This window comes from Falco rusticolus, chromosome 4, assembly GCF_015220075.1.
Source record: "Falco rusticolus isolate bFalRus1 chromosome 4, bFalRus1.pri, whole genome shotgun sequence".
Lineage (NCBI taxonomy): Eukaryota > Metazoa > Chordata > Aves > Falconiformes > Falconidae > Falco > Falco rusticolus.
In genome coordinates, this window is record NC_051190.1 from 76479133 (window position 1) to 76504385 (window position 25253).

At 41.2% G+C, this 25253-nt stretch overlaps 1 protein-coding gene across 1 annotated transcript in view; it reads right to left on the bottom strand.

Annotated features, from left to right (window-relative positions):
* Nucleotides 1-13602: 13602 nt before the first annotated feature.
* CALCR (calcitonin receptor) overlaps nucleotides 13603-25253 on the bottom strand; it is a 77150-nt gene continuing 65499 nt past the window's right edge. The window contains exons 11-12 of the mRNA XM_037382458.1: nucleotides 22473-22514; nucleotides 13603-15967 (exon numbers count right to left, since the gene is read on the bottom strand). Of these exons, the coding sequence (XP_037238355.1) occupies nucleotides 15746-15967; nucleotides 22473-22514 (264 nt within the window). The 3' untranslated portion in view covers nucleotides 13603-15745. The remainder of the gene's footprint in view (nucleotides 15968-22472; nucleotides 22515-25253) is intronic.

Here is a 25253-nt window from a genome sequence, read left to right on the forward strand (position 1 = left end):
TGGATATTGTGTGTTTTGTAAGCAGAGGTAAAATACTGTTTATTGGCTTCCTTTAAAAGATTTCTGAATAAAAATAGTTGCTACTGTTTATTTTCATGAAATGATGACATTTTTTTCCCCCCTTTGCAATTCTAGAGATTTGGAGCAGATAACCAAAATTATTATTGTATTAACCTTCTGGCATTGAATTAAGAGTTTTCCGGTTTGGTAAATAGATTGAAAAAAATGTTGACAGAATATGATTTTCTTTTACTATATACCAAGCGAAGTATATAAGTAGAAGTAGACTTTTGCTTCTAGACTTGCTTATTTTGTTCTATGTTATTGGCACTTCTGCCAAAATGACTCAAGGAAAAGCAGTTATACATCGCTTTGGTTTCTTTGAACCTCATTCGACAACAAATTCATAGAATATTATTTCATCCTCAGTATCACTTAAAACATTGGCAATTATTTTGGGGCCTGAAGGGTACTGTCCCTAAATCAAAGGCAGCAAAAGTCTTGCAGCTTAGCCTGAGACCTGAAATAGTGGTTTGTTTCAATGCTGACCAAAAAAAGGACATATTGCTGAATCAGCTGTGGGGGCAGCAACATGTGTGGCAGAATGAGGGCAGGCAACGTGGGAACAGTAATAATTGTTAGAGCCCTTCCACCAATCTCCTTGGTTTCAGTGTTTGAAGTGTTTCAGAAGAAGTCTGGCCTAAGAGGAAGGTGGGGTACATTGACACTCATCAGAATTAAATATCCAATATACCTGGAGCCCTAAGACAAAAACACTACGTTGTTCACTTCATTAAAGACTATACTCCCCTGGCTGAGGCACTGTGAAAAAAAAAATGATAGTGGAATTAATTAGAAAGCAAGAGATCTTAGAAAGTAAAAAAATAATACTTCCTTAAAGAAGAAGTGGAATTTGTTAATGAAGTGTTAAACTCTGCTGGCACTTTCATAAAACATATCATGTCAGGTGGAAAAACACTGAGCTGCGGGGTGGGGTAGAGAGTGGCTGTGAGCAAGGCTCTCCTCCTGCACACCGCAGGGGCTAAGATAATTAAGAACAGCCCCAAACACAACAACAACAACAAAGCCTTCCTAAGACAGTTATTTTCAGTTGAAAAGAGCTTCATTTCATCAAAATATAATTTTAGCCAATCCAAGCCACTTTGTTTATTCAGAGGGTACTTGGCTATGTGGCAGCCTAACTTGCCTCCTGGTTACTTTGCCTGCTCCAAACCAGGCAGGTCCCTGACATCCACTGCTGTTTGGGTGCATGTAGACAATAGCATACATGGGGCATCAATGAAGTTTGTCGAGGCGTTAAGAGGCACACGAACAGCTATATGTAAGTATATGCATATTTGTAAGAAAACATACTCTATTTTTTGACTTGCATTGCTCCTGCACTTTGCAGACTCTATTCCCAGTGTCCTTCCTCCCAGTATGAAGTGCTCTATGCCCAGGCATCAGCACTTCACTCACCTGCCCTGTGTAATTTCAGCATTGCTGTGTAGTGTGGTGAGTGAAAACAAGAGCCTCTGTGGGCAGACTCCTGAAGTCTTCATGGAGCAATCGCTCCTGTTGGCTTTGCCTTGATGCACCCAGCTAACAGCGCTCCTAGCCATTGCATAGGATCTTTTGGCAATGAGAATACTTAAATAAGAAATAATAATAACAGAGATTATAATTGCCTCAGTCATAGCTTAGACAGAGCCTGAAGGATAGCTATGAGCCATGAAGAACACTGATCCTCATGTTTGGGAGGAGTACAGCAAATTTCCTAATTTTCTGTTCTTACTGACCACCAGTAGAAAGACCAGAAACCAAGTAGTTAAATTGGGAGGCAATGTGAATAACCCTGCTAAAGAAGTTTGGATGCATAAAAGTGTTTTCTGGATTCTTCAGAGATACTCAAACAAAATAAAAACAGATCAACACAAGCTTTGTCAATGTATTTTCGTACAGCCAAATTGTCTCCAGACAGCAGTGATGCTAGTGGGATTTGAAAGCTCTCAAGCCTGGCTTTTCGAATAGGAAACTGGCTCCATTTGGATCCCATGTGTTTTTAAAGGTAAATAAATTCAAAAGCGTTAACTCTATGTCCACTTACAGTTGGATTATCACAAAAAATTATGACCTTCCAAATCCCTCTATATCTGACTAGGTCAGTGAGACTTTCTCAGTTTTAAGCAAATTGCTTATGACTTCTGCATGGGTTGTACATAATTTAGTAAAGCGGTGTTGGTGCTCCTTTTATGAGTCCCTGCCAAGCCTAAAAAATGAAGTAACCTTGTAACATACAGTACATTGCCCCATTAGAGCTAGAAAAGCTAGAAAAATTATTTGTAGTAAGTTGTTTGAGTTTCATTCTTGTTTTGTGATGCTGTAATTAAAGGAGTGAACGCTATCTTCAGTGAGAAGAAGGTATGCTCATGTAACTCACATCTGGAGCTTTAACCATTGGCAGAAAACCTCCTCACAGCTCACAGGAATTTAACATACATCCCCAGCTTCCCTCCCCAGCCCACCTTTTTTTTCCCCATAATCACTCTAATCTATGTTCAGGCTTTGAGGGAACTGTTTTCCCCCTCTCATTGTGCCCCATGTTTGTGTAAGAGCAGAACCATCACCAGGGAAGAAATAACAAAAAAAACCCCAAACAAACCAACCCTCCCAAACCTCCCCTGAGGGCTGTGAGGACCTGGAACCAGAACTGAGTCACCAGGAAGACACAGTTCCTTCACTATCAATGCCTTCTTTCAATGTCAGTAAAAAAAAAATGAAGCTAATAAGAACATGCTCTTGGCAAGGAGTCCAAGAAGTGAGGTGACCCTACTCGTGTGCATAGTCCCAGGAAATGCTGACACTTCCAAAGCACATTTTGACAGAGTCAGTTGTAGCAGAGAATTAGGAAGACAATAACCATTTCCTGAGAGAGAGAGATGAAGAAAGGAAAAATTATGCTGTAAGAAAGGATGCCCAAAGTGTGATTCTAGTAGGAATTTTGCATTTTGAGTTCTATGCCCAAAAGCAACTAGAACACCTGTATTCTACCACCGTGGTCCATCATAGTCCACCATGGCTCCTCTTTAATCCCAGTTTCTTAGTACCAGTTGTAACATTGTATTTTGCTCAATGTAGTTTGTCTTGGAAATTAGGGTTTAATATTTCAGCTGATTCTAATTTGACCACACTGAAACTTGGCTTCACAATTTACTCAAACAGATAGGTTTCCCAAAGAATCCAATGAGCTGTTTTCTGAAGTGCAATAAAAATAGAAAAACTCTGTTGATTTCAGATATATTTTCCAAGGTGTTACATCCAACACAGCCTGGTTTTAAGAAAATAGAGATGTGCAAAAAAATTGCTTTTGGTCCTTGTCTATTCTGGATCACTCACAGCTGACACACCAATGGTGGAGACCAATTCCAAACGCAAAGCAAGCTGATGGAGATTAAGCAGGACTTTTACCTCTGTAGCTCTTGCCAGCGAAGGACTTTTAATCAGAAGAATGTCCTCAGTGAAATGAGCCTGAGAAAGGCAAAAAGGATGGAGCCTTTCCAGCATGAAGCATTTGGAATAATGCAAGGCTTTTGTGACAGGGAAGAGTTCGGGCTTTGAGGAGATACAAAGTGGCTGTTTGGGGGCAGTGGGCAATGGCTGTAGTCACAGTAGATGTATGGATCTATTAGGAATCCATCCTGTTATGGCAGATTATTTGAGGGGTGTTTTTAAGCTTAGACTTGCAGAGGTGTTCACTGCTTTGCTCCTACACTGTTAAGGATCAGTCTTGCTTTGGACATTATTACTCTGACGTAACGTTGATAATCTCTTTCATGCTGTGCCACATGGCATTGTGAAAATGTGAGATAATTTTCAGGATGAATAAGGATACAGGTATTTGACCTACCAGAGCCAGTGGGATAATTTTCTAAGCACACCATGACCCCATCCTCAAACGAATTTGGGAAATTCATGATACCAAAATAGCTCTGAAGAGCTAGGTTTTCTGTGTTGCTGTAGCACGTAGAAGACTTCATGGCCATCCTACACAGCTCTGCCACACAGTTTGAACAGAAACCACCCCTCTCCTATGATCTTGAAATCCATATGAGCAAAAATGTTTAGTGGTTTTTTGTTTTGGCATTACAGGATCCATTCACATTCAAAAGCCCTTTGTGAAAGTCATTAGTGTCTCATAATAGAGAAGAACCTCAGAGCAATGTCTGAAAACAGTGGAGAAACTTACACAACTCTGTGAGAAGCAGAATGGTTTTCAATCTGGAAATGTAAGAATCATCTCTGGTCCTTGCTTTTAAACTGCGTTGACACACACAATTATTCTGCATTTCAAATCAGAACTACTAGCAACTTTATGGACAAGTATCGGTAAGAACAAAGTCTATTTTGATGGGCAATGTTATAAATGCTTTGCTACCTACAACCCTCCAAAAGTCAAGTAAGTGTTTGAGGCTTGGAGGGGAGTTCCCCACTGAAAATGGGCTGTTGTTAACAAGCATTTATTTGTTATCACAATATTATCAAAGACAACTCTTTAGTCCATCTCTATCAGCTCTGAGTTTGTCTAACATCATTAAAATACCTTCCAAGATAGACAGTCAGGACTCTCTGGGGCCATCTGCTCCCCAAATGAGGAAAGACTTTCTGATTCTAAGACAGATAATGTGTAACAGCTAAATGAAACGCATTAGTCTTGTAATTTGTCCAAAGAATATGAAAAAAAGCTTTTCCCCCTTTTTCTTTGCAGATACTGTTTAGGCACGGAAGGCTTCATTAAATGAGAACAAGACATACTTGATGCCAAAAAAAACATTTATCTGTGCAGTACATTTGCCAGCCCAAGGAACCTGATGGGCAGCAATGCTCCTTCATCTCCTGAGCAGCTTTATAATTCACTGAGTAAAACAGCAAATGCAACTGTATTCAGGAAGTGCCACTGAAACATTTTGTCCCTTGGCTGAATAAAAATATTCTCATGATACATTTGAACACCACTGTGTCCCATGCATGTCTAATTGCCTGATGTTATTTGTGTATACTGCTCACTAGTGACGCTTCATCTAACGTGAAACATTTCTTAATAATATAAATTATTCTAGGCCAGAACATATTTTTCTGTTCCAATTTCTTCCTATGCTAGCTGACATCTGCAGCTCGGCTGCATTGCTTCAGAAGCAGCTCTCTTGGCAGATTGACAAACACCTCTGCCAAAATGATTTCTGCTGAAGAGCTGGTATTTTTGAATGTTAGAGAACCAGTCTGGGAAACAGCTTTTGGGCTTTGTCTTTCTGCAGACTGCTGACTTTCACACACAGGGTAGGGATGCCTTGCCTGTGTCTATCCTGCCCTTGTGCCAAGAGAGGTGTCATTCTGGTCATTGTGACACAAAGGAGATTTTAACTTTCTTGGTGACTTTGTCACTGATAGTACCCACAGTGATTTTCAGTGTTGTCTTGTTGCCCAGAAGGAGGCAATCTTATAGCAGAAGCTGAGAAAATAGATATTAAAAGGTTGCTAGCAAAGCATGCAGATAATACTGTATATATTGCATGCATTTGATGTGCTCATTGTTTGGTTTTTGTTTATATTTATATATATATAGATGGGCCTAGGTCATGGAGAAGGGTTCAGGTCTCTCAACCACAGGAGGCATCTAAAACACATGTGCCATTTAAACACGCCTTTCTGCACACCAGCCATGCTGCAGCCTTGTAGCTCTCTTTCAGCAAACCAGTTGCTGGAGCGCTACATACAGTGCAGGAGCCAAATCCCCCCCCCTGCCTGGCAACACTTGAAATTGCATCACTTGAACCCCAGCTGGATGGTTGGGACTATAGGTGTGGGGTCTACGTAGGTATTTTGATTACATATATATGTTTAAATATATATGTGTGTGTGTAGTCTCTACATCACAGCACACCAGAGGGCTCCCTGAGACAGGGGGTCTCTCAAACATTTTTCCTTCTAATACTTCAAAATGTTTTAAATGTTTTGGAAAATTCACTAACCAGAGGGAAGAAATTAGCTTATGGCTGAGCACTGTTGCAAAGAAAGAGATTTTGGTACAAAATTCCCCATCAGAGAGCAGCAAGCCAGGTCAATCAAGCAGGAATACATGGATTTGGGGGAAGGAAGAGACAGCTTTTCCCCACTGACTTTTGTGGAAACTTTGGTCAGGACTTGAAAGACTGTTTAGATGTGTCTACAATAAAATGGTCTGAAAGGTTGGGAGTTTTTACCAATGAAAACATGCTTGGAGGAAAAGTCTAAGTTTTGAGTGCAAGAGCCTAAATCTGTCGGTGGTAGTTTCACTGGATTCACTTTGCAATCATTTTCTCAGGACCACACAGTAACTCTGTGGCAGGGACATGACCCAAACATAGGTCTGCTGAGTCCAGGCAGTCCAGTGTCTTAACCGCAGGTTTTAGCTTGATTTTAATAGATACTTCTGTGACCTTTAATGTTACTGTGCTACTTGCTCATAGGTGGGCTTGTCAGAGACTTTAAGAAAGCTCTTGGTAGCGTGAGGGTTATTCAACTGCTTAAGAACCAGTGGTTTGGTATTCACTTATATCCAATTACTTTAAGAGAAGAAGACATTCCAACAGTTTAAAATTAGTCTGACTTTTGTTTAATTGCAAAAATAGAAGCCTGTCACAAAGCCAAACTTTCCCAAATGCTCAGGTCTACACCAAAGAAATTGCATATAAACCACTCCTGGGCAACACATAAAATAAAGAAAGGGCAACTGAGTGGCCCCCAGCTCAACATGGAACCCACCAGGCATTGCCTGATCCAAGGGCTAGAGCAGACCCAGGTTTCCAGGGTCTGCGAACCCCCTCTCCAGGGCTCTATCTTCCTCCGTCTGCTGCAATAGGAAATGCCAGAAAAAGCCTGAACTTCTGCATTGTCTCCTCCAACATTGCTCTCTGAGCAGCCTCCCCAGTCCCTTGGGAGAGTGACCTGAAAAGGTGACAGTAGCCCCCACGTTTGCAGCCCCTGTGTGGGACATGGATGTTGCAGGGGCAGTACCAAGCATCCACTCCCTGATCCTCCGTAGCCACTAACGTTGGTGAAACAGGAGCTGTAAAGGGTGAAATCCTGGTTCCCACAGAACTCAAGTTGCTGATGCTTTTGATTTCAGTAAGGTCGAGATTTCACTCACATTTTTAGTCAGTATTTCTTTGAGAAGGTTCTCTACATGTGGTGAATTATTTACAGCAAGGTTCAGCTTACATACAGCACACAATGCAACAGAACAATTGGTTTACAATCAGAAATATACATCTTCTGGTGTAAAAAACCATCAGGGTATTCTTATGGCATAAAAACACATTATGCAGTAAATGCTAAAGTAGAAAATTAATTTCCTGGCTTATATAAAACCAAAGGGATAATTCAATTAGAACTGTTTTCATTTATCAGTCATAAACAATGAATCTGAGACTTAGGACTGTCCTTCAGATCTGACAACAAGGGAAGTCTTCCTACATTTTCAAGCCTTTTCAATTTTGTGAACCATGCATTTCAAGCATAATCCAATAAAACTTGATTGCATACAACTTTCCTGTCATGAACATGCAGTAATATTTTATCTAGATATGAATTAAAAAAACCCAAGCAACTTTTTATATACATAGGGAATTGTTTAAAATATGTCCAGAATTTGTTGTATATGTTTTCATTCCTGACAGTCCATTGTTAATTCACAAAGATGGTATATCCTAAGCATAAAATATTTTTATTGTGTTTCTTTGTCCTGATAGCATTAATTTCTTTTGCTGAAGTGCATTGTTGGTAACTGATGCATCATTCTGCACTCAAGAGTGTTAGTACATGTATAATGTAATACAAATGGCTGAAAAGCAGAGACCATTATTCACAATATCCTGATCATAAGAAAAATCGATACCAAGTTACTCCTACATGGATGATAGCTAGAAAGGAAAACCATCCTCTGTTTCTTTTTTGGCATTTTCCTGAACTTGGCAAGTCATGACAAACTGTTAATCGCATATGTAGCAGTACCCGTATAGGTGGCAGCACATCTGGAGTGTCCTGTTTCCACATCCTCACTGACTCTGGCTTCCCAAGGAGTCTGCCATAAGGAAGAAATTTTACAGCAGAGTAATAAAATGAAAAATCCTTGTACTCTCCCCTTTTGAAAATGAAGGCTGCAGCATGGGTTGAATCTACCTTGTGTTATATATATATACACTTGCACTATAATTCTGGTGAAGGGTCTGAATTGCTGCCAGTCCAAAGCTACAGCGCCTGCCAGAGTGACACCTCCCTCCTGCTGCTGGAGAGCCAGCTGTGAGCAGGGTGGCTAAGTCCTTGGGAGCTAAATGTGTGCTATGTACCCAAAGACAATAAAAGAGCTCATAAAATAAAAAAGCCTGTAGTATAATATAATTCAATAAGCAACCCCTTTTCCCCCCACTATTTCCTGTTCATTTGTGGTGGGCCTGAACTTGATAAACCTGCCTACGCAATCTGTGGCAAGCAGATTTATAGAGCAACACTCACTATAGAGAGCTATTCTATACAACTCTCTTCCCTGTGGAAGCCTGCACTGGTGATACCATCTCTGAGCCAGAGGTATGGCCTCTTTTTTCATGGCTCTTACTTCAGATTATTTAAATTGCACAGAACTCTCTCCCAGCCTCTTCTTAGAGGAGATGTTCATTGTGATGGTATTTGTCCATAAAGGGCCTATTAATTAAAAACCTGCACACACACTGGGAGAAGTTCATCCCCTTGCAGTGGTTAGTGGGAAGATCTGTACATTCCTTTGTGTGCCAGTCACCTCCCAGACGCACCCATCTGTGTGACACACTGGTGATGAGCCCTGTGCCACCATGTACATTGAGATAGATTGACCTTGTTTGTTCAGAACTGAAGAAATACCTCACAGATAAGGGGGGATAGTACGGTACAAAGGGTTTCCACCTCTCAGGTTTTCCTGTGTGGTCAGCATGGACTGGGAGAGTCTTTTTCATTCTTTTCATTTTGATTTCTGGAAGCTGTTGTGCGTTAAGCATTCAGTATCAAACAACTATTTATCTCTTATCTATAAGAATGAAAAATACATATTAATGGCCAAGTAATTTGTGAATTTTGTCAAAGACACATAACATATACATAGTACTAATAGAGATGAAATATTTCACTACAAAAACTAGAAAAATATGAAAATAGTATCTTGTCACCTTAAACAGTCTATACATAGCATAATATTGATAAAGTGGTGTTACAGCACAAACAAACTAGTAGGCTGCAGCAAGGCTCAGTCAGTCAGTCAGTCAGTCAGTCAGTCAGTCAGTCAGTCAGTCAGTCAGTCAGTCAGTCAGTCAGTCAGTCAGTCAGTCAGTCAGTCAGTCAGTCAGTCAGTCAGTCAGTCAGTCAGTCAGTCAGTCAGTCAGTCAGTCAGTCAGTCAGTCAGTCAGTCAGTCAGTCAGTCAGTCAGTCAGTCAGTCAGTCAGTCAGTCAGTCAGTCAGTCAGTCAGTCAGTCAGTCAGTCAGTCAGTCAGTCAGTCAGTCAGTCAGTCAGTCAGTCAGTCAGTCAGTCAGTCAGTCAGTCAGTCAGTCAGTCAGTCAGTCAGTCAGTCAGTCAGTCAGTCAGTCAGTCAGTCAGTCAGTCAGTCAGTCAGTCAGTCAGTCAGTCAGTCAGTCAGTCAGTCAGTCAGTCAGTCAGTCAGTCAGTCAGTCAGTCAGTCAGTCAGTCAGTCAGTCAGTCAGTCAGTCAGTCAGTCAGTCAGTCAGTCAGTCAGTCAGTCAGTCAGTCAGTCAGTCAGTCAGTCAGTCCACACTGCTCCTCCCCCTGAGCTTCCTACACTCCTCAGGGCTATTTAACCACTTAGCAGGATGAGCTACAGCTGCACATCATCCATGTCAACCAACCCCCTGCCTCTCAGGCAAGGCCACAGCTGCATGTTATCAATGCTAATCAACCCACTGCCTCCATTCCTCTACAAAGTGGGATCTTTTATTTTAAATATGAAGATGAGACTGTATTTCACAACTGTTTTCAATGTTTCCTAGATATTTTAGATAACTTCTAAAATTCGAGAGGGGGAGATCCTGTCCTTAGCCATGCTGCTGAAGTCAGTGAGAATTGCTGCTGCGTTACACAGGCTACAGGGAGAGGAAAAGTTTTCCATACCAAGGAGTTGCCTGGTCTCAGGTCAGTCTTCTCCACAACACTGGGTCTTATGCTGGTGATACAAATGAGAATACCTGTTGGAGACCAGACATGCAACTGGGAAAGTGATTATTTTTGCTCACTTCCCAATCAGCCCCTTTCATCAGCGCAGTGTTGTTTTAGCAAGCTGAGAAACGCAGTGTAGCCAAAGTCTCTTGGCCTAGTCGTTGCCATTGTGAACCCATCTGGTGTGGGAGCAAGGAGGTGGGTCACTCTGGTTGTGTGTGCCCTATATGGGGTCCCCAGGAAGAATAAAGGTAGTTTAGGGAGGCTACAAGCCTCTCTGCCCCATAGTCCCTCCCACCCATGCTTTGTGCATTTTGGGAGGACTATGGGTCACTCTCTACCTGAACACCATTCTCAACATAATTCACTGTATATATATTTATATATATAATTTATATGTATGCGTGTATGTATGCTAGCTGGGATTTCCAGATATTTACTTTTTTTGTGCCTTTTAGCTAACATTCAACTTCTCAAGAGCTTTTTAGATGTGTTTTTTTGATGACAGGATTGCATTCTGTCAAAAAGAGAAAGGTAAAGTTATTCTGCTTCTAAATGTGTTTGATCTGTGTGCTCAGACTTTTATCCCTAATTTAGTTTTAATTCTGCACCTACCATTTCCATAATTCCAGTGTGTTTTGTTGTGGGTTTTTTTTTTAATGTGGGCCAGGCACCTGAATTCTATGAACCAGTCTGGATTAAAATGCACACTTTCCATTCCGACTTGTGGCAAGTACATCCTGGATCAACAGCAAGTCAACGTAAGGTGCAAACTGTAAAGGAGAAACATTACTCCTGAAAAATGTGTAGGATGGTCAGACTGGGGAGTAAACACTTCTTGTGGTGGCAATACATAAGTGGAGAGAAATGTAGGGCAGATGAGGGAAGGAGCTCCGTCTGCTTGACGATATTTTGCAAACTAACATCACCAGGACCTGGGAATGGAGGGGCTGCATCTGATCACAGCGCTGCACATGACACGTTACATGAAGCAACCTCCTGCGGTGACTTCTCAAAGTTGCATTTGCTTGCAGTGAGAGAAAAGGAACCAGATTCTTAAAATCAATGCAGAACTCTCAAGTCCTTTAAAAATTGACTAAAGATAGTTGTTTGTGTTGGTGTTTTTTTGGGTTTTTTGTGGTTTTTTAATTTATTTTTTTTTCTTTTTAAGACAGGCTTCTGAGATCCTGAAATTAGATTATGAAGAAAATCTCAGATGTCATATAATGCCAGTGCCCATCTCTGCTGCTATAAAATCATAGGAAATAAGCCTTGACAGGAGTTTGACAGGTCATCTAAATGGTGCCTCTGGCAAGGCAGATGAGCGAGGCCTAAATCATCATTAACACTGTCTGTGCCAACTTGTGTTTCATGATACCCACATACAACACCCTGGTGAATTATCTTACCGTGATGCTTTCTTTTCCTGCAGCAGTATGACATGCTCAGTAATGATAACCGCCTCATCAATCAGTTTTACTGGTTAAACCAGCTGTCCTTTATTAGGCTGAGAAGAACTTACTGATCTATACTTGAGCCACTGAGAAATTTTATTTTTTTTTATTTTCTTGATAATGCTCTGAGTACTGAATAAAGGGGTGCTTAAATCTAGATCTGTGATTCATCTGGAAGTACCTGCAAAATTCTGTGCTGCACAGAAACACCTGCAGGTCATGAAAAGGATAATTTGAACTTAAACCTTACAGGTACCTTACTTACTACAGTTGCCACAGAACTACAGGTGTCACAGCAGCACAATCCTGGCACCACCCTAAATCTTGGGGCTAGCTAGGATCTTAAATTTCACTAGAGAGTTGACTAAGAAGCTGATCGTGTTCTTCCTCCTGAGGTGGTATTTCAGGCTGGAGGTCTGACTTTCTTTCACTGCTGGCCAATGACGTTTGCCAGGTAGGACTCACCATTTCATTTTGTTAAGTCCTTCTGAAGTGGGTGTTCCTGAAGCAAGTATATTGCAATGACCCAACCACACCAGGAACTCAAAATTCCCAGTTTGCTACTATCACTACCTGCCCAGTTGTCCCCCCACCTTTTTTTCCCCCCTCCATGTGGTTAGCTCCAGGTCCAAACTGCACATGGTTGGGCTCAGGTCTCCTGTGCTGCCAGAGGGCAGAGAGGGCATGCTCACACACTGCAGAGTCTGTGTGACTTGGGATTTGCCTTGACCGGCTTGGGATAAACTATTGTTTAAATGCAAATGACTTCTGGGTTACAAATGCTCGTATTTTGGAGCAGAACTATGCATATTTAGCTTCATAAAACCACATCTGACTCTTAGAATTCCAAGCACTGGAAATGCAGATACCTTCACATTGTTAGTGTTTAGGATTTGCATCTTTGAAAAATGGCTCGGATTTTCTTTATTAAGGTTGGCAAAGGATGGGGGAGGATTTGGGAAAAGAGGACAGAAATTCACCACGTTTGCATGGTTGATTTTATCCCAAAGCAAAGTTATTTTGCTACATTATAAACACATGAGCACTCTGTAATGGCAATACTGGCAGATGTTTAATTAAGATAGCATTATTGCTAAGAATTTTAATACAGAGAAAATTGTCTGTTCTACCTTTGTTGCAATTTTTTTACAGCTAACACATATTTATTAAGTAAATAAAATAAAAAGCAAATCTTACTTTCGGCATCCCATGCCACAACAAGTCTTTTAATTTGCGCTGTGTTTCTGTACCTAGTAAAGAATAACAACCAGCATCTTCCTGATAGATTTAGTTGCTCAGACAAAGCAACTACACAAACCTGCTGCCAGAGTAAATGTTCGCTAAACTGGGTTTTCATGTGTTGGGTACGGTTTTTGAGAGGGAACAGATACTGCAGAGGTGATTAATGGAAGGTTGGTTTCCTCTTAAAATACACCTGGTATCCACTGATTCAAGTGTCAGCTGCTTTCCTGCTTTTTGTTACGTGGATACATTAATTATGCATTTCTGCTGTTCCTGTGAAATGTGTTAGACACAGAACACCATACTGCCAAGACATTGTAATTACTGAGGTCATATCGGCATTCCCAATATTACTATCACTAGTGTATGGTACTATTTATAAAGCAGAGAAGTGAAATATACCTACATTTCAAAACATCTTGAGATGAAGAAAAAGCATTTTCCATCAGGAAATATTTTGATCAGAAATTACTCAGTAAGTACCTCTAAAACACAGCCTTTCCTGACAACCCTAAACTCACTATGTATGTTAGATCCAATTTTCAGTGCCTTCAAATCATCATCCCTCCACTGAAACCAAAACTGCCACAAAGACTGACGTAACCACACAGTGTTTCCACCACCTGAAGCTCAAACTGAGATCCTAAACCCCAGATCCCAAATTGGCTTTCCAGAGCATTCTACCAAACGGAGCAAGAAAATATCATTAGTGAAGAAAACAACCACTATAATGGCAAAGCGTTTCCATTTTGTACATCCACATGAACACAAAAGACTGTGAAACGACTGGCACTTACATGTTGTAAACATGTACATTATTAAAACCAACATGTTCATTATTAAACTCTCCATATATATCATGCATGCTTCTTTTACAATCAGCTTATTTGTGCCTTTAGAAACTAGGAATGCCTTCAGGAGCACTCCTGGGAAGTGCAGCGTGCCCCAAAGCTATTCAGAAATACAGCATTCATAACAGAGCCACTTTATTGTCTCTAATAACTAAATCCTCAATTTCCCGTTGTTCATCAGTAAAAGTAGAAATAGCAATACACGAAATACTGTTGTCTGAAAAAATAACCACATTTGTATTCCTTGAAGTCTGAAAAATAGGTATTGTGGCTTGAACAAATGCACATGATCATATTTTCTTGTAAACATCCCGCTGGATTAACCATGTGATGATCTCCACCGTTGGTTGGTGGACAGTTTGTTCTTGTTCCCCAGCTCCTCTCTCGTTCCATGGCCGCAGCGCCAGCAGCTCGCCTCTCACATCGGAGAGGAAGCTTTGGAGGAGCACAGCGGCTGTATGCGCGTGCTGGTGGCACAAACGGAGCAAACCCCTTCCCTGCAAGGCATTGCCTCACACCTGGATACTGAGAATTCAGTCCCTTCCCTAGTGCTGTGGGTTTATGCCTATCCCTCACAAACTCACTCCTGGAAGGGGCTTTTCCAGTGAGGTGTTGACTCACGTAGGTGGACACGTACAGCAGCCTTTCGTTTAAAATTTACAAACGAAGGGTAAAGCTTAGGGTCTGGATATGTCAGGAAGGAAAAACTGAGCCTGGCCGAACACCGTATTTTAAAATGGTTTCAAATCGCTAAGGATGAAATTGTCTCCTGTTTCCAAAGTCTACACCAAACTGTATTGTGTAAGTCATCTCTGAACACTGAACAGTTGTTCACTGTTCATCTAAGTCAACATTGATTTGTCTGCTAATTTCAATAGAATCTGAAATAGATTATCACAGATTAAGGCAAGACTAATTTATGATTAGGGACTCAGAACAGCAACCAGATTCTATAAATATATACTTCCTGTGCTATGACATTAGTTTCTCATTCCTTAGCTGGGATCCTTTACTGATGTGGTCATAATTTCATAAGAGACAAGCATTCATCTAGCATTCATCTCAGAATGGCTATTAAAAAAAATAATAATTTCCAAAAAAATTTCACAGTTTATTCAGAGTGAAAGAATTGTGTCTCTGTGGTGAATTTCTGGGCAGAGTAATAGGGTGACAATTTTTCTTATAAATAAATATTCCTGAACTATGAGTATTGTTAAAAAAAACCAACCTATTTGAGATGGCTTCAGGACTTGTGTGATGTAGCCTAAAGAAGTGATCTGTTTCTCTGATGGTGTTTGAGATCTTGGTATGCGATGACTATTTCATCTTCATTTGCTTTATGCACCTGCTAATGGGATGATATTATTTTGGGGTATTCTTTGGGGACAGCAATATTCGGGGTGTCCTTGGGAGATCATCAAGATTTGAATATTTTGGAGTGACTTTTTATGTTCATCTGATTTGTCTCGCAATGTGCAAAATCTTTTAAGCAGTCATCCTGCTCATTGGAAGGGGAAGAATAAAGGACTCCAAGCTAGTTACATCTTGTGGAAGCTGATAGTTCAAAATCTGGTGTTAAAGAAAAGTACCAAAATCAAAAAGTGCTGAAAGTTTCCAATTGCCACATATTCATTCTTTCTTTCCTATTTGCTATGGGCTACCTGGCACTGTTACAACTGTCAGATGGTCACTTCATAGGGCTGGTATCAGGAGGTGTGGAGATTACATAGCCTGGCAGGCAGGTCCATGTTCACTCCCTGCTGCAGCACACAGGAAGAAATGCTATTCCCAGTCTGCGTCAGACCCCTCTGTGCCACTGCTGTCAGAGGCTGATGCGGTTTGAATATGATGTGTCCTTTCACCTGGTCTTGCTCTCTGACAGAGGCTTGGGTTTCCCCAAATCCATCCCTCTCCCCACTTTGTTCACAAGCAGAATGTGAAATTATGTGTTTGCGATGGCTGGTGCTGGGCTAGGTAGATGTCTCTCCAGATTTTAATGCGACGAGTTCAGAGTCCTCTATGTATCTTCCATTTAACTGTTCATTGTTGGAATCATGATGGTACAGGTAAACCGGGACCTCTGTGATTGATGTTGCAGTGTAGGAGGTAGATCGCATGGAACAGTGGTCTCGACGCCTTTGGCCCCACTGGGTTTTGTACTGTGTCCATTGCCTCTTCAGAGCTCCTTGCACCTGTTAAAGAAACACAGGGCAAGGGTGAGGCATAATCTAAACCCCTATAATTGTAGACATTTCAAAATATGCTGAAGAAAAGGAGAGGAGAGCGAAAAAGAGAAAGAGAGGGAGAGAAAGGTCCAGGACGAATTCTATCAGGTTCAATTTACCTCTCTCCCTGGCTCTGCTCCCAGCTCCAGAAGCACAAGCAGTTGCTCAGCTCTCAGCCTTGACTCCCTCCCTGCCTACCCTATGGCAGCAATTAGAGCTTCTGCAGTTGTTGCTGCTTGGGAAGAGAGGGTATAGGTTAGCTGTTCCCATAAGAGGTAAATGTGGAGCAGACCGCTGCACGGGAACGCAGTAGGGTGCTATGGCAGAAGAGGGAAGAGGATGGAGGGATGGGGATTAAAACCCATCTGATGCTGCTGCTGGATCCTTGCCCCTGAAATGGCTAATGCACTGTGATCCCTGAAGAAACTTAAAGATGAGAAAAACTGGCCACGAATAGCAAAGTGTAAGTAAAATTCAAGAGCTTGCCAGGGCTAATTTTATAGAGAGAAATAGTTAGAGGATTAGTACAGCTAAACAGATATTTTGTTCTGGTAATTTAAGAACAGTTTCTGTGCTGGCAAAAAACCAGTGTTGGTCATAGCCTTTTGCATAGCAGAGAATTTCAACCTTTGGACATTCACCTTCTAGGAATGAAACATTTTACTCAAAATTTACATTGAGTGATGTTATATATCACACTAGGATATGACTTAAGCTATTGACTCCTGCCAGGGAATAAGCAGCCCTTCTCCAGCTGCATGTTCAGGCATGCTGGCACTTGCTAGCTGCTTCCCAAAGGAAGCATTGAGACGTGAGCAGGGAATGGGCAAACCCTAGCTCTGTTCATTTAGATCAGTGATTCCAGCCAGAAAAATGTGAGAATAGGAGCAGTTTGCCATAATTATCTGCTGTAAATGACCCCCTCTCTAGAGGAAGGCAGGTGCAGGTGAGGCACTGTGATGACAGGAGTGTCCCGGTGTTTCTGTGCTCCTACTGAGGTGGATGCTGCTTGTCATTTGGAGAATGTATTGCTATTCACCTTCTCCTAACACATAAAGCAAAGAAAACAAATGGCTGAGTTAGCTTAATTAGACGTCAAGCATGGAAATGGCATATGGTTACAATGGAACTTTACTGGGGCTGTGAGCAAAGCTTACTGTGCCAATATTGAGATTTAAAGTGGAATGGCTGTATGCAAGGATGTTTCATATCACACTGTTGAAAAAGGTTATTAGTGAGCAAGAATTACTGCATGAAAGAGTACTGCAGTTACAGCATGTGATACAGAAATATTACATGAGGTAAACCCTGTAAAGATGTCAGTCACTTTAAAATTACCTTTTGATGTAACTGTGAATATTATAGCTTAGTAAACCTAGAAGCTATGGGGAGGGAATGGAAGAAGAAATCTTCAGAAGGACTAAGTCAGTGTCTTTTCCCAATATCACACCGGGGCCACAGCTCCTGTAACCTAAGCCCAGACACAATGAGGACAATGCAGAAATCTTGGGTGTGCACAGCAGCTCTGCCCACTCACAGCCATCTCTCCAAAACCACCATCACGGTCACTAACACCTCTGGTGATTGCACATCTCTGGCCCTTGCCGCTTCCCCTAAATCTTGAGTGTTCGTTCCTTCAGGTTAATCGCAGTGTCTTTAGTGAAGGTGGCAAGAACATGCTCCTGCAGCCTTCCTGCTGCTCTCCTGTTGCCCCTCCCCTGCCCCCCTTGCATAGACTTCAAGGCTTTGATTGCTTTCGAACAGAGAGAGGAACTTGTGTTGAGCACCACCTTGCTGTGAAAGTGATGAGCTCCTGCTTGAGCAATTCAACTGCTCTCAGTTGAACTGGAGTCTGACAGGCCAACAGGGCAACCATAGGTCTAGAGATGATAACACGGTCAACTGAAGAGGGAAGAACAATGTTATGGAATCTTACAAAGCCTGCTGTGAGCAGCTTATGGTTTTCTTCTCAGAGAGGAGTGACACTTAAGTTGTTTGTATGGTCATAGAGAGAACAGACATATCCCTTCCAGTTCAGCCCATGGTTAGAAGTGCCATTATACAGGTTTAAAAGGCTCCACAGGGCGGTAACAGCATGAGGGCAAAGCAGCTATTTTTTTGTTCTCCGCTGAACTGCTGGCCTGTACAAGAATCTGGCCGCAAACGGATAATGGATAGTACAAACTGCTGCACTTGAGCAAAACAATATGTTGATCTAGATTTCTGCTCTGATTCCAAGGACCTCAGATGATCATAATTCAGCAACAACTAAAACTGTTCATGCATGGATTTTAAATGTGTAAGTGGAATTACTGAAAGTCACATGCATTGCCAGAACTTATTCACGACCAAGGAGGTTCCTGTGGACCAGGAGGGGCAGGGTGCCACCTGCCATGCTTTCTGCTGTGACAGCAGACTAAAGGAAGTGCTCTAAAGAAATGAAGAGCCTGAGTTTATTTACTTTGCTCTTCAAGACTTGAAAGATTTTTCTGTTCTCTATTCGCCATTCCTGACACTTTGGCCTAAGTTATATGGCTGATTTTTTTCCAAATAGACTTTCCATTTTGTTGGCCAGCCTTACAGTCTAGAAACAATCTCAAGCCTGGAAATACGGTCTGTTAAGCAGACTATTGCAGAGACCTTGTATCATCTGTACAACACTGTTGTTGTTGGACAGAGAAACTACAGTGCTGCTGGACACTGAGATTTTATATGAAAATGCACAAGAAGATCTATAATTTTAAAAGTCCAAAACAAATCCATTGTTTACATGTTCTTCCACATGAATGCAGCCATTGGTACAGCTTCTTATTACTATTTTTACATTTCTTTCTATAGACGGGTTTATGGTACTAAAGTGAGGTTGGGGAGGTAGTAGGTGGTGAATGTAATATAAAACACTGTCAGGTGGTACTGAGTTTAGCATTGTTTGTCCTGGCTAAACTTCATGTATTTCAGCCTTGAAGTTAAATATTCCAGTAGGAAAAAGTAAATCCCAGAGTATCCAGGCTCCTGTGATACTAAAATTAATCTCTTTGCCCCACACTGAATTTTCTCATGAGAAATAATTTTGAGCTCTATGATAGGAGATGTATATAGCAGCTTGGAAACAATCTCCTACCATGACTGAGGACCAGACTGTGGCTTTGGTCTATGTCCTACTGCGCACAGCAAGACTGGGGAAAGTTATCTTAGCTTAATTCTCTTGGGCAGCCAAACTCAGACCAGCATTCCCTTTGGAAGGACCTAATACCATCTTGGCATTAGTCTGTTGCTGCTCCTTTGTAAGTTTTGTGCCTTATATATCTATACCTTGTGTAACTGCAGGAATAACTGGGACTTGGAGGAAAGGGATCGCAATCCTTTCATCCTCTCTTCTGGCACAGCCCAACACAGCTACTCTAGTACATAAACTTGCCTGAGGTTGTCGGTAATGTGCTGATGCAAGTAGCACTAGACTGCCTCGAGCCTGTATTAAGAGAGGTGTCATCTTTGACTCTGCCCACCTTAATGGTAAATTCTAAAAACCCCTTTCTCTTATTGTCTAGTAAATAAAATTTCCTGTAAGAAAATAACAAGCAGGTTTCTCAGCATCCCTGCTATTGACCACTTTAGACAGTCTGCAAGTCAGAAGCAGCTACAATGATTTTGAAAATGGGTATAATGGTGAAAAGTACCCAAGCACAAACAAAAAACACTCTCAACATGCCTGGGAAACCTGAATCCCCACAGCTGTTTTTTCTTACTGAGTGACACCAGTGAATGTTTCTCATCAGCTGCTCCACCAAGGAGTCATTAATCCTACACTCAGTCTGGAGCTACCTGGACGTAGGTAAGCCATCCATGTGATTACTTGTGGGAGCAATAGAGTACAAACCTGGAAGCCACATTTCAATATCACATTCATTTTTATCTCATTTTGGGCATCAGCCCTTCCAGATGTGCCCCCTCAGTGACAGCTTGCTGACAATTCAAGTATCAAAGTGGGTATCCAGATAAGGGCCTTTCCCAAGGATGAGATCATTTTACTGCAGGCTGCCAGATGTTAAAAAAGGCTTTCAGAGGCAAATAGGGGTTTAGTGACTATTGTTGTTGTTCAGAATTTGGATCTAAATTGTGCATCTCCAGTCCATGACTGATTGCTATTGCTACTTCTGAACAGCAGCTCAGTCAATGCAGAAGTCCACCAAGTGCAGCATGTCTCTGTGGTTGGACACCTGAATATCATGTATGAATACAGGGTATGTATTCTGAAATTAAATATAATTAAATTAAATATAATACAATACTTGATGAACAAAAAAGAGCTGTGTATTTATTTTAGATTTATTTTCATTCCTGGAATGTGGCTTTCAGTTTTCTGCCTTGCACACTATAGGTTAGTTCATATGACAGGTAAACTCAGCACTCTACAACCTAATTTTGAATTAAATTATATGTATGGTCTATCACAATGTTGGCAGGCAGATGCTCCAGATATATTCATTATTGCTAACTTGAAAATTGTATTCCTGGAATTTTAAAGGTGGATATGCTTTTCTGACACTGTGGCATTGACAAAAGTACTTTGGAATTTGAGCTCTCTGACAAAACATGTCTAAGAAACAAACAGCCTTTAAGATACTTGATGTTTTCAGTGCATTTTCTTGCTGACTTTCCTCATTTTTAGCATTGCTACAGCCTTTAATCCAGGCACAAATCCATATGCTCTCAGTGGAGTTGGGGAATTACAGAGAAATCGACCTTTTACACTAAAGCTATAAGACATTAAGCAAACTTGTTTTGCAAAATCTAATCTGAAAAAAATGGAAGGTGACACTGGAGATAATGAAGGAGGAAGGGGCAATGTTAAGATCAGGATTTTGGGGTAACACATTGTTTGGAAGCAAGTGAGGACACGCTGGAGCCCTGCCTCTACATAGCTATGCAGCCATTCCCCTGGGGAGAGGGTATTTCAGAAACTGCCTGGCTCATCTCTTCTTTCTCCACGCCAGGTCCTCCCTACCAGGGAGAATCAGGTCTTTCCGTGTTTTGAGTGCTTGGAGAATGGACTGTGCCAGAAAGCGATGACAGTAAGGGAGAAGGAGAGAGGTGGTTGTAGCCTGCAGATCCTGGGGACAGAAATGTGATGGGAAAAGACAGCTGTATGTGTCTCCAACTTTGTTTAATTGAACCATAAATGTGAAACCATAATCTTCTATAGCGTGATCTTTACAGCTACCACTTCATGTTGGGTTCTGGCCTCATCAGTTGCTCGCGTTTTGCCATTCTCTTTTATGTCTCCTGAGAAGCCATGCTACAGAATTATAGTGGGAGGCCTCTGATCTTTTCTGCTGTTGCATTTCTCTGTACATTTATGCCAGGAGCCAGCCAGAAGCAAACATATAACGATGTTGACAAGTGGTGGCAGAATTTAATATTCTCCACCACCCTGAAAGTAAGCAAAGCAGCCAATAGCCCCTTATTAATAACATAACTTGTTTCAAATCACTATCAAAACATCAGCGTGGTCACATCATTGCCTGTAATTTGCTACTTTCTAACAATCTACAGGGATAAACACAAGCAGGGATATCTCTTTAGGTTGACATAATGAGTGTTAGTATCACAAAGCTTGCTTTGCATCTAATGCAGCTACTCTGGATTCAAAATTAACTTTTTAAAGGACTTCCTAGCTTTGCTATGAGGCAGTTCATTTCACTACAGCTGAATGCTCCTGATGTATTTCAAAAGTGTTTTTCTGCTAACCGTCTTTGGAAAATGACTTACTGTAGGAATTTAAATGGTTCTTGGCATATTTTAACCTGCCATCTTTCTGTAAAAGAACAAGTAGCGAAGTGGACTTAAACCCAACTGTGGGTATATGAAATATTGATCCAGCTGTAAGAGAAAGGGAGACATCTTTGCCTCAAACATTTTTATTTCTCTGCATGCAAAATACTGACCTTAAAGAGCCCAGTGTCAATCCTCAAAGGACTGAAAGTAATTGCACCCCTCCAGGCTTCTCCGCTCTGACAGTGCTACCAGGGACGGCATCTGCCGCAGCTCCGGGGCTGAACACAGCACAGGGCTCTCCGGGACTGGCTGCCAAAGATCCCCACTGCTGCTTATGGGACACTGTGGTCGTGGTCCTTCCCACTATTGTAGGGCAGGAAGGGAAGTAAGGCAGTTTTCTCTTTTACTTAGACCTCTGTCTCAAAATTGCACACGGTAAGGGGAGAGTCTCGTGCCTGTACCTCAGCTGGTGCCATCTGCTTTGTAACGGTAACACTCCTGATTCATCTGCTCATAGATATTTAAGTCACGCTCCGCACAGAGCTTTCCGAAATGCACACTGCTGCTTGTACATGGAGAATAAAAAGCAACTTTGTGTGGTTTCAGAGTTTGCAGAGTGACATATTTAATTTTTGCATTCATGAACAACACTGATATTTTCCAATTTCTGTTCATTTGCTGTATTTCACGTGCTTACCTCACCATTGAAGAAGCAGAATATAGTTGCCACAAGTAAGCCCTAAGAGAAAGGAAAAGAAAAAAGTTTAGAGAACAAAATATAACTTCTTTTGACATTTTTTTGAAATTTGGACTCAATGGATACAAGTTAAAAACCTTAGTCCACTTGCTTTTCATCACAGACACTTCACCTAACCTCCCCCTCTTTCACAGTTGTGTTATTGCATTGATTTTTGTCTTTTCAACATGTTTTATTATTTTCTTCTACATTACTAGCATTTATAGATTACCTATTTTGGCTCTGAAGCTACTTCTGTACGAGAGGTCTAGAGAAGGAAAATTAAATGGTACGTAAGGTAGATAGATACTCTGCTTACAGTGGAGTACCACAGTGCCGCTGACTTTGCTGAAGAGATGGCAGAGGAATTGTGTCCTGCATGGTGCCACTTGTCTGTCAGAGTGCAGTCACCCAATTACAAGTGTCGGCCAAGGGGAATCCAGCTGACCCAGGAAGGCTTTAAATTGCACCGTACGTCAGGATAAGTGAACTTGTATGTAGGGCGCCACGATGGATGGAAAGGGTGTGAAAAGAGTTGTAAGTGGTCAGAAAGAAAACAAATCAAACCCCCACAACAGGTGAGTGAGAAGGTAGAGGAGCAAAAAAAGCAGAGAAATTGCAGATCATAGCTTGGTCCTAAATGGCTTGAAATCAATTTAATTATTGCCACAGTTGTTCAGATAATATTTCACTACTGCTGAAAAATTAAACAGGGTCAAGGCAGGAACATGAGGTGAGAAAGAGGGAAATTATTAAGAAAGAAAATTCTTGCACACAGAGCCTGCCATTCAGAATCACGTAGTTACACAGGTCCATGTCCTAACTGCACTCGCCCTTATTAAAATAGCAATACACAGCATCACTGGAAGCCAAATGCCTTGATTTTAAATTACCTAAAGTAGTTATTATAAACTAAACACATGGCAGTTTGTGAAACTGAGGGGAAAACTGCAACACAACAGCTTGTTTTCCCAAGGGCTGCTTTGAAGAGCTTTATAGATGTATGTTTTTTATAAATCCTCATTTAACTGATTGAGTTAAATTGTAGCTAATGCTTTGTAAAATGTCTTGGACTCTCCAGTGTATATTTTGGACCACAAATGTAAGGTAAGAAATAACTGTTTTAACAAAACGCTTATATATTAGAGATACACAGGCTGGTTTGAAGAGGTGCTGACCACCTCAATTTTGGCAATTACTTTACTCCAATAAAGCTTCTTTAACACAGAATTTGTAAATTCACATGACTTCAAGTAGCAACACAGAAAAGCATGTATGAGGAGGAGGAAGGGTACCCATAATGAGAAAAGTAAAGTTTCTTTTGTGTTTTGGAAAAACGGTAAATTTTGTCAAAAAACTCAAATCCCAGTCCACAATATGCAATGCACAATAGTTTGTCCATAAGCTCTGGTTTGAGAAACACCACAAAGTCAACCAAAACTTTGCACCTCTAAAGCAGGACTTTGTCAGACCACAAATTCCTAAATCCAAAATTTATGCAAGGGGAGCAAATGTGTCACTTCCTAGCGGCCTGTATTGATTTTCTCCCATGCTGTGCACACTATGTTAGTTTGCAGTGTCTTGCAAAAATTTGCTATTGAACTACATGGTATGGGGTTGCAGCAGGGGTCTTGCTATGTTGCTAAAGTGTGTTTTTATTAACAGCCATCAGCCACGATGGCAAATGAGATGGATTTTGATCTCCTCTGGGAGTAGGGGAGCTCAATGGACAGTCCCCGAGGACAGCAGATACAAAGCTCAGCGGAAGGAGAGAAAGAAGCAGAGAAATTCCAAGTCTGTCCTTTGGTGAGAATGTTTAGAGGAAATTTGGGAACTGCGGTTCACCTAAAGGCAGAAATTGAACCTGAACAATTGAAGTAAAGCCATTTTTTCATTTCAGTTCCTATAGTATTAGAATTTCTCTATGTCCTGTAATTGCTCTGCTTTTCTTCTGTTGGAGAGTGTAGTTCCCTTAACTAGTGTTTTCTCCAGACAACTTCTGATAGAAAAGTGAAAGAGGAAGCTGTGGTGGTGCCTTGTATCCCCTGCAGTTGCTCTTCTGGTCTGGAAAGAGCTGAGAGCACATCTGGCTCCTTGTTATTTTGACACCATGCGTGTTGTACATCTGGCTGAAGAAATTATTTTTGCTAGTTTGTCCCATATGTGTCTAATTGCTCTTCTTCCACCTGCAACAGCCCTCTGGGCTCTGCCATCTATATTTCTATTTCTTCCATTTTATATGTAAAGTTTTGCCCACAGTTCAGAGTACTATTGTTATCTTCAGCTGTAAAGCTACAGAGATATCCACAGCAGACACCAGCTTTGACCCTTCAGAACCAGGAGGGCTTGAGATGATGATAATTCTACAGTGGATCTATTAAAACATGTGACAGACTGGATATAAGTTAAATATTTCATGTAAGGCCCACAGGTTATTTCTCGTATCTCTTTGACATACATCTTCTATATTCTCTCTAACTGCTGCTGGTTTTTGCTCAGGGTGCAATTCTTGCTGAGGAAGAGATCTGTAGGTCAATGGTATCTCTCTGCCACTGTGTGGAGTTGTTTAACTGACCTGTGATACACTACCTGCTGCCAGCAGAATAACGTTGGCTGTGGTATTGAGGGCAGAAATGAATAATACATTTATTTTGAAATTAAGGCCTTTAATGACTTATTCTGAAAATTCTTTATTTCTGGAACCGTGGGAAGACAGATGAATGTGGCTTTCAGCTGATTCAC